The sequence below is a fragment of the Danio rerio genome, chromosome 4 (genome assembly GCF_052040795.2).
Source record: "Danio rerio strain M-AB ecotype USA chromosome 4, GRCz13ab, whole genome shotgun sequence".
NCBI lineage: Eukaryota > Metazoa > Chordata > Actinopteri > Cypriniformes > Danionidae > Danio > Danio rerio.
Genome location: NC_141024.2, coordinates 14,831,377 through 14,847,307, shown reverse-complemented (window position 1 = coordinate 14,847,307; position 15,931 = coordinate 14,831,377). Strand labels below are relative to the sequence as shown.

At 35.4% G+C, this 15,931-nt stretch overlaps 1 protein-coding gene across 2 annotated transcripts in view; it reads left to right on the top strand.

The window, feature by feature from the left end:
* Positions 1-15,931, top strand: part of nell2b (neural EGFL like 2b) — an 81,209-nt gene that overhangs the window by 27,915 nt on the left and 37,363 nt on the right. For both annotated transcript variants that reach the window (XR_015482869.1, XM_087248108.1), the window contains exon 13: positions 6,531-6,656. Coding sequence is in view for 1 of the 2 variants with exons in the window: in XM_087248108.1 (XP_087104234.1) it covers positions 6,531-6,656 (126 nt within the window). In the remaining variant the exon portion in view is untranslated. The remainder of the gene's footprint in view (positions 1-6,530; positions 6,657-15,931) is intronic.

The following is a 15,931-nucleotide window of genomic DNA, read 5'->3' as shown; positions in this document are numbered from 1 at the left end:
CATCCCCCAAAGTCCAAAGACATGCGCTATACAGTAGGTGAATTGGATTAACTAAAGTGCCCATAGTAGGAGTGTGTGTGTGTGTGTGAATGTGAGAGTTTATAGGTGTTTCCCAGTACTGGGTTACGGCTGGAAGGACATCAGCTGCGTAAAACACATGCTGGAATAGTTGGCGTTTCATTCCGCTGTGGTGACCACTGATACATAAAGGACTAAGCCAAAGGAAAATGACTGAATTTCTTTAAAAAAAATCATCCAGCTGCCTCCAAATGCAAGAATACATGTTTGTTATTAGTGTGTCATCTGCTGCTGTGAGGTCCAGCTTATTGAAAAAATGTTTACAGAAACAATCATTTTTACTAATAATATATTTTGCTAGTTTCCTAGGAGGTGACAAGTTTATTCCATTACACATGAGAGGAAAACAGTTCTTTATATGCAAATGTTATATGCAGTATTCAAACTTTGGATGAAAATAAAACCGTGTCACAACAGGGAAGGACATTATAAAAAAGTTTGCTCCCTATTTTAATGTAATCACAAGTGAATGGCACTAAAAACATTTAAAGAGACAGTTCACCCAAAACGGAAATTTCCGTCATCATTTATTCACTGTCTACTTGTTCCAAACACATTTGATTTTCTTCAATCTGATGAAAGCTGGAACCTGGTAGCCATTGACTTCCATAGTATTTTTTTTTTACTACTAAGGATGTTATTGGCTGCAAGTAACCAGCTTTTTTAAAATATCTTCTTTTCAGTTAATGAAAATACTCATAAAGTGTTAAAACCACATGAGAGAAAGTAAATGGTGGTCAATTTTTATTTTTGTGTGAACTATCCCTTTAAAACAGGATCTATAATTCTTTGAGGTTGTCTTCTTTTAACCATATCCAGCAAACTTGAATTTGAATCCTTTAAAACAGCCACAAATAAACACCTATTGACCGACACGTTATAGTTATGCGAACATGTTATCAGAAAGTGCAACAAAACATGATATTCACCCTTGAAAAGATTACAATCTAAATACGGTTGCAATCCGTATCCTTTTCGTTGGCTTGCTTTTCTACCTACCTGTAAGCCGTGCAGCTTGGCTGTGTTCATTCAATAGAACTCAACCGCACAAAAATGATGCAGGCTGTGAAGAAATAAGAGGGAAGGATTTTGGTGACAATCTGAACACATGGTCAACAAGGAGAGATACATTTGAACATGTTAATACTAGGTGGAAACTGTAATGCGTCTCGCCTGACTACTTGTGATCTGAACAATTAAAACTGATGTTGATAGAAGGTGGAAATGCTCCTCTAAGTCTCTCAAAAGCATTCTGCATCAGTAGGACTTGCTTAAATCTGAGAGGACCTGCTGGGTCAAAATAGCACTCTTTATTAAACGCTGTTGGATTTTTCTAGCATTTAGGAATGTGTTGATTTTCCCTTTCACATAAAGGGCTAAATCTTTTTGTGTGTTTATGTTTTTGTGGCAATCAATCATCATGTTTTTGTGTAGTTATTCTTGCATGTTTTATTTTAGCATGATAATACACCCACAGGCTTTAAATAATTGGCTATAAGGCCTCTGTATGAAACACTTTGTTCTGTCATTTTAATAGGAATCCAGCATTTGTGCTTGGACTCTTGCAGACTGTAGTCTGTGACAGCCCCGGGCGAACGAATAACACCAGTGCCGACGCTGCTCTGAAATAAACTTTAAATTATTAATTTGGGATATATATCTTGAAGAACAAAAACGGGCTGAATAAGGCATTACACTTTCAATTACAGAAGTGATGATTGAGTTTTTTTTTCATCCTCACTTTGAGCTCTGAATCCTCCAAAGCAGACACGTTGCGACAGATAATACAGATAAGGATTTCTCTAGACTATTTGGTACCGAAACACACTGTGCTGATGGATTCACAGTGTGTGTAGATTTCAACATGGAAACTTGATTTTATCAGTCCATTGCTGAAGCAACTGTTTGGATCTATAAATATCAGCTCTCAGAATAGGGTTGCTATGTTTCTGTGTTAGTGAGTAAGTCTGGATTTCATAGGTTGTTATTAGTTATTGTTATTATGTCACTGCAACCTTACACTAGACAAGTGTGGTGATTGATGAATGGATGGATTGAAGAAGGAAACGATGGAGGAATAGAATAATGGATTGATGTATAAACGGATTGGTGGAAGAATGGATAGAAGAAAAATTGATAGAATGATGGATAGAAGGATGAATGATGATTAAATACAAATGGATGATTGGTTGGTAGAACGTATTGATGGATAGAATATGAGTGGATGAAAGAAAAGAACAATGAATGAATAAATGAATGAACAAATGAACAAACGAATGAACGAACGGATGTACAAATGTATGATAGATGGATGGATGAATAGGTGAATAGATGGAAAATGCCATTATAGATGGAAAATGAGTGAATGTAAGAATAAAGCAAGAATGAATGAGTGAACGGTATTAAGTATGAAAAATGATGGAATAATGGATAGAAGGATGAATTGATTGATTACAAATGGATGGTCGGTTGGAAAAACATAATGATGGATAGAATATGAGTGCATGGAATAAAAGAACAATGATGAATGGATGGATGGATGGAAAATAGAATGATGGATGGATTAAAAATGGCAATATGGATAAAAAATTAATGAATGAATGAATGACTGACTGGTATGATGTATGAAAAAATGATGAATGTAAATAGAAGGATAAATTTATGAATGATAGATAGAAGGATACATTGATGAATGAATGATGGATTAGAGAATGAGACAATGAAGGAATAGAATGATAAATGGATGGATGAACAAATCATGTATAGAGAATGAGTGTATGTAAGGAATAAATGAATGAGTGAATGAATGAATACATTAATAAATGGAAAATGGAATGATGGATGGATATGTGGATGAATGGAAAATTGCATTATGGATAGAAAATAAGTAAATGTAAGAATAGAACAAGAATGAATGAGCGAATTGTATGATGGATGAAACTATTGATTGAATGATGGATAGAAGGATATGTTGATGAATGGTGATTGAATAAAAACGCATGGTTTGGTTGGAAGAATCTAATGATGAATAGAATGTAAGGGGATACAAGAAAAGAACAATAATGAATGAATGAATGAATGAATGAATGAATGAATGAATGAATGAATGAATGAATGAATGAATGAATGAATGAATGAATGAAAAATAGAATGATGGATGGATAGGTGGATGGATTGAAAATGGATCTATGGATAGAAAATGAGTGAATGTAAGACTAGAACAAGAATGAGTGGATGGAATGATCTATGAAAAAAAAATGATAAATGATAAATAGAAGGATAAATAGGGATGGATTGGAAAATGAGACAGTGGAGGGATAGAATGATGGATGGATGGATGGATGGATGGATGGATGGAATAATTATGTATAGAGAATGAGTGGATGGATGGATGATGGATCAATCAATCAGTGGAAAATTGATTGATTGATGGATGGATGGAAAATGGCATTATGGATAGAAAATGAGTGAATGTTAGCATAGAACAAGAATGAATGAGTGAATGTACAGTATGATGTATGAAAAATATTATGGAATGATGGATAGAAGAATAAATTGATGAATGATGAATAAATAAAAATGGATGGTTGGTTGGAAGATTGTGATAATGGGTAGAATATAAGTGAGTGAAAGAAAAGAACAATAATGAATGAATGAATGAATGAATGAATGAATGAATGAATGAATGAATGATGTATAACAGATCTTCACTCAAATGTTACTTCACTAAATATGTTTTGTAATAAGAATAATAAACTGATTATTTTGCTGGAAAGGAGACAGAATGCTGATTAAGAGCACGATTTTGTGCTGGGGTGATATAAACAGAGAAAAGAAGAAGAAGATTATATAAAGTGTTCTTGAGGAGGAGCGAGTGGGTGGACCGAAGGACGAGAGTATATCTATGAAAAGTGGAAGAGAAAAAGCTGGAGGCTGAGAAAGTGAGGGAGTGAAAGGGACAGAAAGCAAAAGGTCTGTTAATGCAGTGTAAGGACTGAACTGAGTCACACATGCAGCGCTCTGCATTATTTTTCTAAATATATTCAGACCTCTACATGTATTTTTTTGCCATCTTTCTATCAAACTTTCAGGTAGATGCCCAAAAAAGTCAAAAGTGCAGACTTGCATATGCAAGCTGAGACATTCAGTCATGCAGTCTCAGACACAATGCACTCAATGGAGCTAGTGATGTCACTGTGAGGGGTAGGGTTAGGGTTGCATGCAGCTCAGATTGCATTGTGTCTGCATCCAGACCCTACTCAAAAAAGTTGGGCCGCACAAATAAGGTGCATACAGTATGTGCAGTATGTAGGCTTTACACCTAGTGGTTGAACTACGTGTTGCGGTCCAAATAAAAAAAATCTGAGCGCTTTATTTTAACGATCTAGGTGCAAAGTCTAAAGCACATGGCACTAAAACATTAAGGGACCAAAAAATACACTTTGCTCTCCGGTTTATGGTTTAACATGGTTGTGCTTATTCTCTTAATGAGTTATGGGTGTGTTTTGAGCATAACATGCATTAAATTAATCAGTGTTTTGTCTCCCATTCCCTTTAAGAGTCAGTTGCGTCACGTTATGGTGCATATACATGGCGGACTTTGTAAGTGGAAAAACTGAATGCTTCACTAGCACTAAAGACAACCGTTAAACAGACCATCTGCAGCACGAGGATAAAGAATGAACCTCCTCCATTCGGCATCTTTATGCTTTCTTTACTTTACTTTTACTCTTTACTCATTTACTTTTATGGATTAAAAAAAACGTGTTTCACGCACTCCACTGAAGACATCCATTAGCCTACATATTTAATTTTGTTTGTTAAGCGCAAAGATTTATTTCACAAATATTTTTAAATTCAGTTCTAATTTCAGTAAACAAATAAATGAGCAATAATAACGAAGTGTGGTATAAAAACTAAGTTATATCCAAATACACGTTCTATTTTTGTGCTCCATATGGTGATGCATACATCTCCAAAACTCGACAGATGGACAAAGCTAAATGTATTTTAATTAAAATAAATATTAATATACATATAATAAATAATACTGCTAATAATAATAACACTATACAAATGCAAATTGTCATAAAAAAAACAAAAAAAAGCCCCCCCGAGATGAGGCAAAGAGGTAATGTTTTTTATATTTATGTAGAAAATAATAATTTTTGTAACATTTTAATCCTTAAAAAAGAAAATTCATATGTAAAGATATTTGTGTATTGCTGTACATTCTGTGTGTATTAAGTAATGTGTAAGCGTTTTGGACCTGCATAGGCGCATAACTAACTCGCTATAAGCTGGACTTTAGACCAGCTTTTCTTTGGTCAATGGCGCAGTCTTTTTTAGTTCCTCAAAATAGCAACCTGCCATTAATGTACCTTAACACACCTCCTTTCTAGATCCGAGATTCCACAAAGTGGCGCAAATGGATTTGCTATTTAAACAACGTAGAGCAAAACGTGAAAATTTGAGTTGCGTTGTTTTGAGATAGCAACAAATCGCACCAAACATCTCGCGCCTTATTGCACCAGCTGCATGATAAAGCCCTGAGAGTTATTTTTATTTTAATTTTTTTACCTGACTCCTCCTTCTTCAACATGACATACAAGCAGGTTGCCAGATTAAAGACACCAACAAAACGTGACCATGTCTGCAGATCAAGCCACACACTTTTAGCCGATCAGCTGATGTTTACGTTTGTAATATTTGAATAATTTGCAAAATAAGTTCAATTATACAATAGGTTTTAATAACTCTGAATCTATATTTCGGAGACTGTTACTGTCTTTTGGAGGAGACAATTTCTCAAATATTAATATAGCCTCCCTAACTGAAATAAAAAATTCGGTTTTCCAACCCAGGTTTCCCAAATATAATTGGTAAACGGGCAGCAGACGGAGTTATCCAGACCAAAACAAAGACAAACACTCCAACACAGAAACCACCTTTTCAAAGGAGAATAGCTCACAAATGTTTTTCAGATAATCAAATATATTCAATTAGCATTTTCCCTAAATATCTGCCAGCATATTATAGTAATTTTATGATTTAGAATAATCTAAAAGGACAGTATCTTTAAGCACTAAACCACTGAAAGCAGTTTATTTAGTAGTTTAGTTTTTGTTCCATAGAAAATAAGCAGCCAATTTGAGGGTTTCAAGGCAACAAATGCTTGATTAAATTACCAAATTCAAAAGTCTGTGCTTCCCTTTAAATATTCATTGAAACATGGTGTTAGCGTTCCTGTTATTTTTCCCTTAATCAGTGTGAACTGCAGTGTTTTTGGTCGGTGATGTAATGACTAGATCTTCCAGCACTCTTGACAAATGCTGCTAATTGATCACAGCTGCGGTGTGAATGCTGCTTTTTGCCAGTTCCTCTTCCCAAATGCTTTGAGGATGTTGTCGGGTTGAGGTCAGAGTACAGCGTGTGTTTTGTTGTGTTTGCAGATATCGACGAGTGTGCGGAGGGGAAACACTACTGCAGGGAGAACACCGTCTGTATGAACACACCAGGCTCTTTTATGTGCGTCTGTCACACTGGCTTCGTCCGTATTGATGATTACTCCTGCACAGGTGAGTACAGTGACAATTCACATGTGCCAGGGAAAGTTTGTGAAGGATTTATGGTTAAGGCATGACTCCAGGCTGTTAAAACGGTTTTATAAACACCACAACCTCATTACATAAGCTTTGTTTGGTATATTTTGTTTGTTTGTTTAGACTTTATTAATCCCAAATGGAAATTCACGTCACAGCAAAAGTCTCCATACTATAAAATTAATTACATGTATATAAAAGGCAATATTATTAATAAAATTGCATTCATATTGCACACTTTAGCTTATTGGTTATTCAATCTGATCACTGTTGGTAAAAATAACCTCCTGTATCATTCACTGAAACACCATGGCTGAATTAATCTTGAGCTAAAAGAGCTTACACACGCTTGGACTGTATCAAAAAGGGGATGACAATTGTACTTCATCATACTGACAAATCTGTCCATCATCTCTTCTATAGTGAGTAGCACACATCACAACAGTACCTGCCTTTTTAAAAAGCTTATTTAATTCGTTTTTCACCTGCTCCAACAATCCACAATCCAAAATTAAATGACAATCCACATTTGTTGGGGTAAATTATATTTTATTAATTATGTTCACATTTTTAATTTCATTGTTTTTGTACTTTTTTCACTCAAAAAACATTTTATACTGTGTATATACATACTGTATACACTCACTGGCCACTTTAATAGGTACACCTGTCCAACTGCTTGTTAAACAGAAATAATTAGCCAATCACATGCCAGCATTTCGGCATGGTCTAGACGATCTGAACGCACAACATGTCGAACCTTGAGGCGGATGAGCTACAGCAGCAGAAGACCATATCAGGTGCCAATCCTGTCAGCTAAGAACAAGAAACTGAGACTACAGTTTGCACAGGTTTACCTAAATTAGACAATAGAAGATTGGAAAAACCTTGCCTGGTCTGAGTCTCGATTTCTGCTGTGACATTCAGATGGTAGGGTCAGAATTTGGCATTAACAACATGAAAACATGGCTCCATCGTGCCTTATATCAATGGTTCAGGCTGCTGCTGGTGGTGTAATGGCAGGGCTTAATTTGTGCCGGAACATCGGAACATCTCAGATCTCTGAAATCTGATCCGGCACCTCATTTACCGATCCCCCTCCTCAACCACCCTCCTTTCCCATCCGCTGTTCACTTTCACTTTCTTATGGATTCCCCAAGCCTCTTCATTTTCGTTCGCAACAACTCCCTGCTCTTCATTTTCGTCCTTCGTCCGTGACAACCCTCCACCTTCCAACGCCCCCAATATCACCTACCTCCCCCACTACCCCTCTCCGCTTTTGTGCGTGACACCTCTCCATCCTCGGGTAACATGCTAGATCTGTTACCTCGATCTGTTCCGGGACCTCGCAATTCACAAATTAAGCACATTGTAATGGTGTGAGCGATGTTTTCTTGGCCCACTTTGGGCCCATTAGTACCAATTGTGTCAACGACACAGCCTACCTGAGTATTGTTGCTGACCATGTCCATCCCTTTATGACCACAGTATATGCATCTTCTGATGGCCACTTCCAGCAGGGATAATTCTCCATGTCATAAATTGTGAATCACCCCAGACTGGTTTCTTGAACATGACGATGTACCCAAATGGCCTCCACAGTCATCAGAACTCAATCCAATAGAGCAGGGGTGGCCAACCCTGTTCCTGGAGAGCCATCTTCCTGCAGATTTTAGTTGAAACCCATATTAAACACACCTGCCTGTAATTATCACGTGGTGTTCAGGTCCTAATTAATTGGTTCAGGTGTGTTTGATATGGGTAGCAACTGAAATCTGCAGGAAGGTGGCTCTCCAGTAACAGGGTTGGCCACCCCTGCAATAGAGCACTTTTTGGATGTGGTGGAACATGAGATTCATATCGTAGATGTGCATCCGACAAATCTCCAGCAACATGATGCTATCATGTCAACATTGACCAAAATCTCTGAGGAATATTTCCAGTTCCTTGTTAAATCTATGCCACGAAGCATTTAGGCAGTTCTGAATGCAAAAGGAGGTCCAACCTGTTACTAGTAAGGTGTACCTAATAAAGTGATAATATATAAATACAATTATAAATAAACAAATGTAATGATATGTTTTTTTAACAGGTTTGTTAGTGAATAGACTTAAAATATATAAAGATTCATCTAATTATTTTATATTAATATTAACAATAATGTCAAATTTAATTAAACAGAAAATCAATGTTGTCAAAAATAAAAGAAAGAAAATTAAAATAAAATTAAAGATAATTTAAATTAAATACAAGATTACTTTTCTTACATTGCTGATAATTTTTAGATCATAAAATCACTTAATTTTTATAAGTATAACATAAGATTTAATATATTAGTATGCTTCTCAGGTAAATGTAACTTGATATATCTCATTATTTAGATATTCATTCATTCATTCATTTTCCTTCGGCTTGGCCCCTTTATTGATCAGGGGTCACCACAGTGGAAATAACCAACAACTTATCCAGCATATGATTTACACAGCAGATGCCCTTACAACTGCAACCCAGTACTGGGAAAAAACCCACACGAACACGAGGAGAACATGCAAACTCTACACAGAAATGGCGATTGGTCTAGCTGGGATTTGAACCAGCGACCTTCTTGTTGTAGTTGAAAAATACTCCTTAATTATGTTCTTGTGTGTGTGTGTGTGTGTGTGTGTGTGTGTATGTTAGTAGAGCATCTACCTTTTAATTTATATAAAACATGACAAGTAAACCTAGGAGCTAATTATTTTAATATGAGCAAAAATATAGAGAGAAGGTTTTAAACAAATTACTAAGACATAATTAAAAAAAATAATGTTTGATGTGTTTTATCTCCAGGCAACACATGCAGAACCCAACAAAATGTTATTTCTTTTATTTATTTAGTTTTTTTTTTTGTACTAATGAGGTTTGTTTTATGCAACATATCAAGCATTGTTTTTACCTTTGCTTTAATAAGACATTCAATAAAAGAAAAATGAATTAAACAGAGGGAGAGACCCAAAAAAGCTGAGTTTTTTTGGGAGGAGGGGGAAAGTAAGAGCATATGCGAACAATTGCACCAAGGGAAAGTACAGATGGTACGTGCTCCTGATCTTTAACTTAAAAAAAGCAATTAAATCTCTTCAGGAGTGCGGGATAAGGAAGCAAAAACACGGCGCAAGGGAACATCTTCGCGATAAATGAGCCTTAGTCCTTCTGTGACCTACTTTAAAACTGAATTAATTACAACGAAGAGGCCAGGAAGGTTTCTGTCTCAATAAATACTCTAAGAAGCACAAAAAACAGCACCTGGACCTGCAAGGTGCGCTCACAGCCAACCATTAATTCAGCCTTTATTTTAGAAACTACTCAAGAAATGTTTTTTTCTGCTGATCCTCTTAGAAAGGCACGTGTGATCAAGGCCAGCTGCTTAGTTATTATTTATTGTTATTATTTTCAAGTTGTCTGCATTACGCTGACCTTGCTGACAGGCTTCGTGGTGGATGATGACCTCTGTTCGTTTTAATGCTGCATGTTGTTTTTTGTGTGTGTTGAAAGAGCCGGTTTGCTGTATGAAAGTGCTCCGTGGAATAACTTTCATTGCTTAGTTGTTTTATTGTGTTCTTTAAGCAAACCTCTAATGGCCTTGAAGAAACCATCATCAGTTAAACAGCACTGAACAACATTGAGTGTGGAGTCAGTAGTTAAATATGCTGGTATAGAGTGGTTTTGTTAAATGGTGCTAAATGGTGTTAGGACTGATTTTCATCGACTAAAACTTTGAGCAGTGCAGCAAGATGGAGAAAGATTTATTAAAGTAGTCTTATAATTGTTACTGGATATTAAATTAGAATTATCGCTCTCATTACAAGTTCATTGTTAGTCACCGATCGGTTGCACAGAAGCCTTCTTATTGCAGTTAGAGGCTCTTTGTTTTTGCTTGTTTTCTATTGGTTGTGAGCGTTTTGCACACTTTTTTGCTTATTCGCCATCAGGCTCCATTTGTTTTTGCAGGAGCGATATAACATAATCAACTGAAGATGAAAAAAAGTTAACTGAGCTGAAAAGCATCTGATGTATTGTCACGATCTTGCTAGACTGACAGATGCATGGTTTCATGAGAAAATATCTATTTTATCTCATTTATTTAATGCATTGTCAGAAAATACATAGTTTGTACGAATGATTTGTGTGAAAACGTGATTTTAAAAAGCAGAATTATTTAGGTTGGGAGATCACCACTGATAACGCCCATTCAATCGAGCGATAACATCCGAAGAGGATTGTACAAGGCAAACCTCCAAAACACCACCCCTAACTTTACTCCTCATTGAAGGATGAGCAAATCATACTATGAAATGTGCAAATGAGATTGTATTAATTAACATAAATAGCTACTAAAGCAACTAATTTCCTATGAAATTGTGTTGGACAGATCAATAATTTTATGAAACACACACACACTTATCTACTGTAAATACAAGGTTCATCAAAAAGATATGCTCTTTGCATTTACAAACCTTAAAAAGTCATGTTTAGATTATAGGCTCATCTGCTTGTCTTGTCTGGATTTATTATTCATTATGATTTATAATCAAGTGTTTACTGAGTTTATTACATAAAAAAACACTGTCTCAATGTATAGGCTACATTACAATGTCCCAAAAGTAAGGCTTATGTTGTGAGAAAGCGGAGGAGAGATCATGCGGAGCACCTCTTTGCGATTATGGTTGTAGTTATGTCCCATATATTTATATTTGTAATATTCTAGCACAAACAGATGTGTATGCACAAACAGGGACATATTTAGGGGACTTATTTAGAGAATGAAGAAAGCTTGTGGAAGTGGTGCTGCATCTTCCCAATGTATGACCAGGCCAATGGAATTCTCCTGAATTTTGATGCTCTGTACAAGCTACATTATAATGTGTAATACAGAATTCACACTTTCAGCTGTAGCATACTGGCTGCATTTGTGTTATGTTGCTGAATAGCAAAAAAAATGTAAGCCTATATTCTGTATTTTTATTTTTTATTTTAACTATATCAATAACAAAATGTTCTATGATGCAAATACATAGAACTTGTTTGAAAGGAACCTTTAATTTGCTATCCAGTTTGACTCAACTTTTAAAGATTTTAAAAAGACATATGATGTGTTATTTAAAAAACTCTCTCACACACAACCAATACAAACTGAAATATATGTTATGTTTGGGGGGTTTAAAAGACGTGGCATTTCTGCATCCATTATTTATCTTATATGTATTTTTTATTTCGCTTTTGAGGGAGAACTCTTATATCGATTACATGAAAAGTGATAGAATATGAATCAGATATAAGAACCAACCTGATAAATGTGATGGTGTGTTGATACAGGTCATGTACTGTACCAAGGTCCCGTTTGTCCCAATTGTACCATTTTTATCAGCATTTGACAGCTGGAAAGGTGTTCATTTTAAACCCCGAGTTGACATTTCCATCACATACCTATCTCTGCATGAATTTTTCATTGTAGTAAGCTTGCATCACTCAGTTCTGTGCTGTAAGCTGTGTTTAAATAAGGTAAATGGCATGGTTGACATTAACACGTGCATTTTTTTATTTTTATTTATGCCACTTTTTTCTTCAACACTATTGGTTAGGTTTAGGTGTTATTTTTAAATGCAATAAAGCGTCTTTTTAGTGCTATTTGACTTCCAAGCTGTGGCAATATGTACATATTTTAAAATTATAATTACATTTATGCATTTCTGACAAAACTGAACACCTTTTTTAGAGCTACTAAGTAGTCATTTTACTTTAAAACTCCCTGAAATGATCCAAGACACTCATTTCTGCATGAGCCTTAGTCGAATCGTGAAGGTGAGAGATGGTTTTTCATTTAAATGCACACCCTGCTGCTTTTATAGCCATTTAATAAATGCATTACTCGCAGCAGTTATCAGTTTAACACTATATGTTTAATCTCTCTTCTTCCCTCTGGATCTCTTCCCCTTTTGATGATTGGTTGAAAGGCGTGCGTCAGTTTTTTGGATTGGCTCAAAGCTGTGGATGTGCTTCTGTAATTACATAGTGTCTCAGCAAGGCTGGCGAAACATTATTATTTTCAATTATTCATGTGTGCAGTCGCACAGTGAAAAACATTGAGTATTTTGCCTGTGGGATTATTACGAGATAATCTGCAGGCTGCAGTCACATCAGATCAAGCCGGAGCTCATTTAATTTGAAGCCGGAATAGACTTTACCTGATATAAAAAATAAGCACTTTTAATCAGTTGATCTTGTTTTAATTTAAAACATCAGAAGTTATTGGAATTACTGTAATTATTTTAATTGCGCTCCACTGTTTTCAGATCTGTTCATTAAAGCTCTGCCTAATCACGATCGGCTCAGTGATATTTACTAATTACATTCTTTACTCTGCAATGAACAAACCTGAGAGCATATTATGATGATTTGTCAGTAACACCAACAGTACCGGTCATTAGTTAGCGTTAGTTGTTATTTTAGAGGAAAAAATTGCCTTAATAAGTGACATTATGGGAATTTCTATTCCTCCCGTCTCTCTCATAATGCTTCATTAGTTCTTCTTGGCAGTCAGCAGATGTTAAGCTTAAAAGGAAGTTAGTTTCCAATCAGCTCATTTGTGCTCATTATTCTGGACAGAACTGTCCATGTAAACGCTTTTACAAAGTTTCTTCCTTTAGTTTCAACTTTTTAAAGAGATCTTTCACTCTGATATTAAAATTGTCATCATTCGCTCATCTTCTGTCTGGAGCAGATGTTTTGAAGAATGTTCATGCTGTTCTGTTACGTACAATGAAAGAAACCAAAGGCCTCTTATAATCAGGGTCACCATTCACTTACAGTTAAAGTCAGAATTATTAGCCCCCCCCCCCCCCCTCCCCCTTTGATATTTTGTTCTTTTTTTAAATATTTCCCAAATGATGTTTAACAGAGCAAGGAAATTTTCACAGTATGTCTGATAATATTTTTTCTTCTGGAGTAAGTCTTATTTGTTTTATTTTGGCTGGAATAAAAGCAGTTTTTAGTTTTTTTTTAACTATTTTTCGATAGCCTGCAGAACAAACCATCATTTTACAATGCTTGCCTAATTACCCTAACCTGCCGAGTTCACGTAATAAACCTATTTAAGCCATTAAATATCACTTTAATCTGTATAGAAGTGTCTTAAAAAGATATCTAGTAAAATATTATTTGCTGTCATCATGGCAAAGATGAAATAAATAAGTTAATAGAGATGATTTATTAAAGCTATTGTGTTTAGAAATGTGTTAGAAATCTTCTCTCAGTTAAACAGAAATTAAACACGGGGAGCTAATAATTCAGGGCGGCTAATAATTCTGACTTCAACTGTGTATTGTAAAAACAAAAAAACAAAAAAACAAAAACAGCTTGGACGTTCTGCCAAATATTTATTTTTGATTTTCACAGAATAAAGAAGTCATACAGGTTGACTGAGGACATGAGGATGAGTAAAGGAGTTTAATTTTGAAATAAATTATCCACTAAATGCCCAAACACAATCATGTTTTCCTAAAATCATATCTGCCCATGAGGAATATGCTTTTATCTGCCTGTTTGATGTAAAAAAGAAAGAAAGCTTGGATTCCACAACTGAATAAAAGTAAATAAATAAATAAAGGAAATAATTGCTTTCTAACATTTCTTCTTGCTTTTGCAAGTTAATTTCTTAAACAGCTAAGAAACACAATGTGAATTGTGAGCTATAAATTCAGAATCGTGTGGGAAAAAACTAACGCCAACCTGATTTCACCAAGTAGGACATGTTCCTGGGTTAACATCTTTGTTGATCCTGGAACAACATTCCAATCAGCCAGTCAGAATTTATGGATATGTTAACCGTTTATGTTAAGTTTAGGCTTATGGTTAGGTGTATGCACTTCTACATAATTGTTATCCAACTATCAATTCCCTCTGAATTTGTGATTAATCCACAGTTGGGTTTAGGGGTAGGGAATAGGTATTCGAACTAAAACGATGTTCCAGGATCAACATGTTAATCCAGGATTGCAGGATTGCAAAATCATGACATGCAAAAATGTGTTCCCAGATATAAACGCTAGATATGAGAAAAAATAATTGCAAATAGATTTATATCTGCAAGAAAAACAAGATGTAAATTAATTCCAAGACATAAACAGCAAAAATTGCAAGGAAGCCAACAGATAAATGAGAATTTATTTAATTGAATGGAAAAAAGGGAAAATTAAAACAATATATTAACAATTCGGATTTTGTCTCTCAGTTTCAAACTTGATTCTGAATTTTCTTCATATTTTGCGGAAAAAGGATGCAATAAATGCCAAAATATGAGTAAAATATGTAAAATATAGTGCTAGATGTAAACTATTTTTTTTTCTTACAGTTCTTTGTTTACTTGATTCAAAATCATTTTATTTGAGATGAAGTAATTGTGATTCCTGTGACTTCGAAAGTTACGATTAGCATTCTTTAGTTTATTATTCGGCAGTGGAAAGCAGCATTATACTGTGTTTAAGATCCACAATTCAACTGATAATGTATGAGATGTTCAAAGGCGAGGAATGGCAGCATTATGAACACCAATCCAATCAACATCATTCATCAGTTAAAGTGCATTTTAATGACAAGATTTAATGGCATTTTAATGAGAGCGATTTATGGATCTGGGTTGTAAGATTTATGACTAAAGTTGATTAGGCTGTTTCGCTTCAGCGGAGGATGATTTTTTGAGGAGATGAAAAGTGACATGAAGAAAGAGACGCCATGGCAGGTGCAAACATTGGGGATTGGAGAGACAAAACAGCAGAGATGAAAGTATAGTTGCGTGCTGGAAACCATACAAACATTCTCCATTTTTCACCTAGTGGTGGCTGTCAGATCAGCCCATCTGGAGGATAGAAAGCAAATGAATATGTGTGCGAGAAGGAGAGAAGAGCTTTGTTAATATGAGTAATTAGGAGGATAATTGGTGTCGCTTTAGCTGTCATGGGCAGATGAGTCAACGCAGATGAGAAATCAGACCACACAAACACGTCCACTGTGAGGGATTCATCTCAGTCAGACTCTGCTTGGCATGACTGTAATATCACTGATTGAGCTAAACAGAGCTGGCGTCGAGAGAGCTGATGGAGCTGAGATTGGACCGATTTTTTTTTTTATTGGCTTACGTTTTATATTTTTGGGTCATTACATAAGAGAAAAAAAGTGATGAATCAAATGTTTTAAATGCTACAGTTGAATTTAGGGCT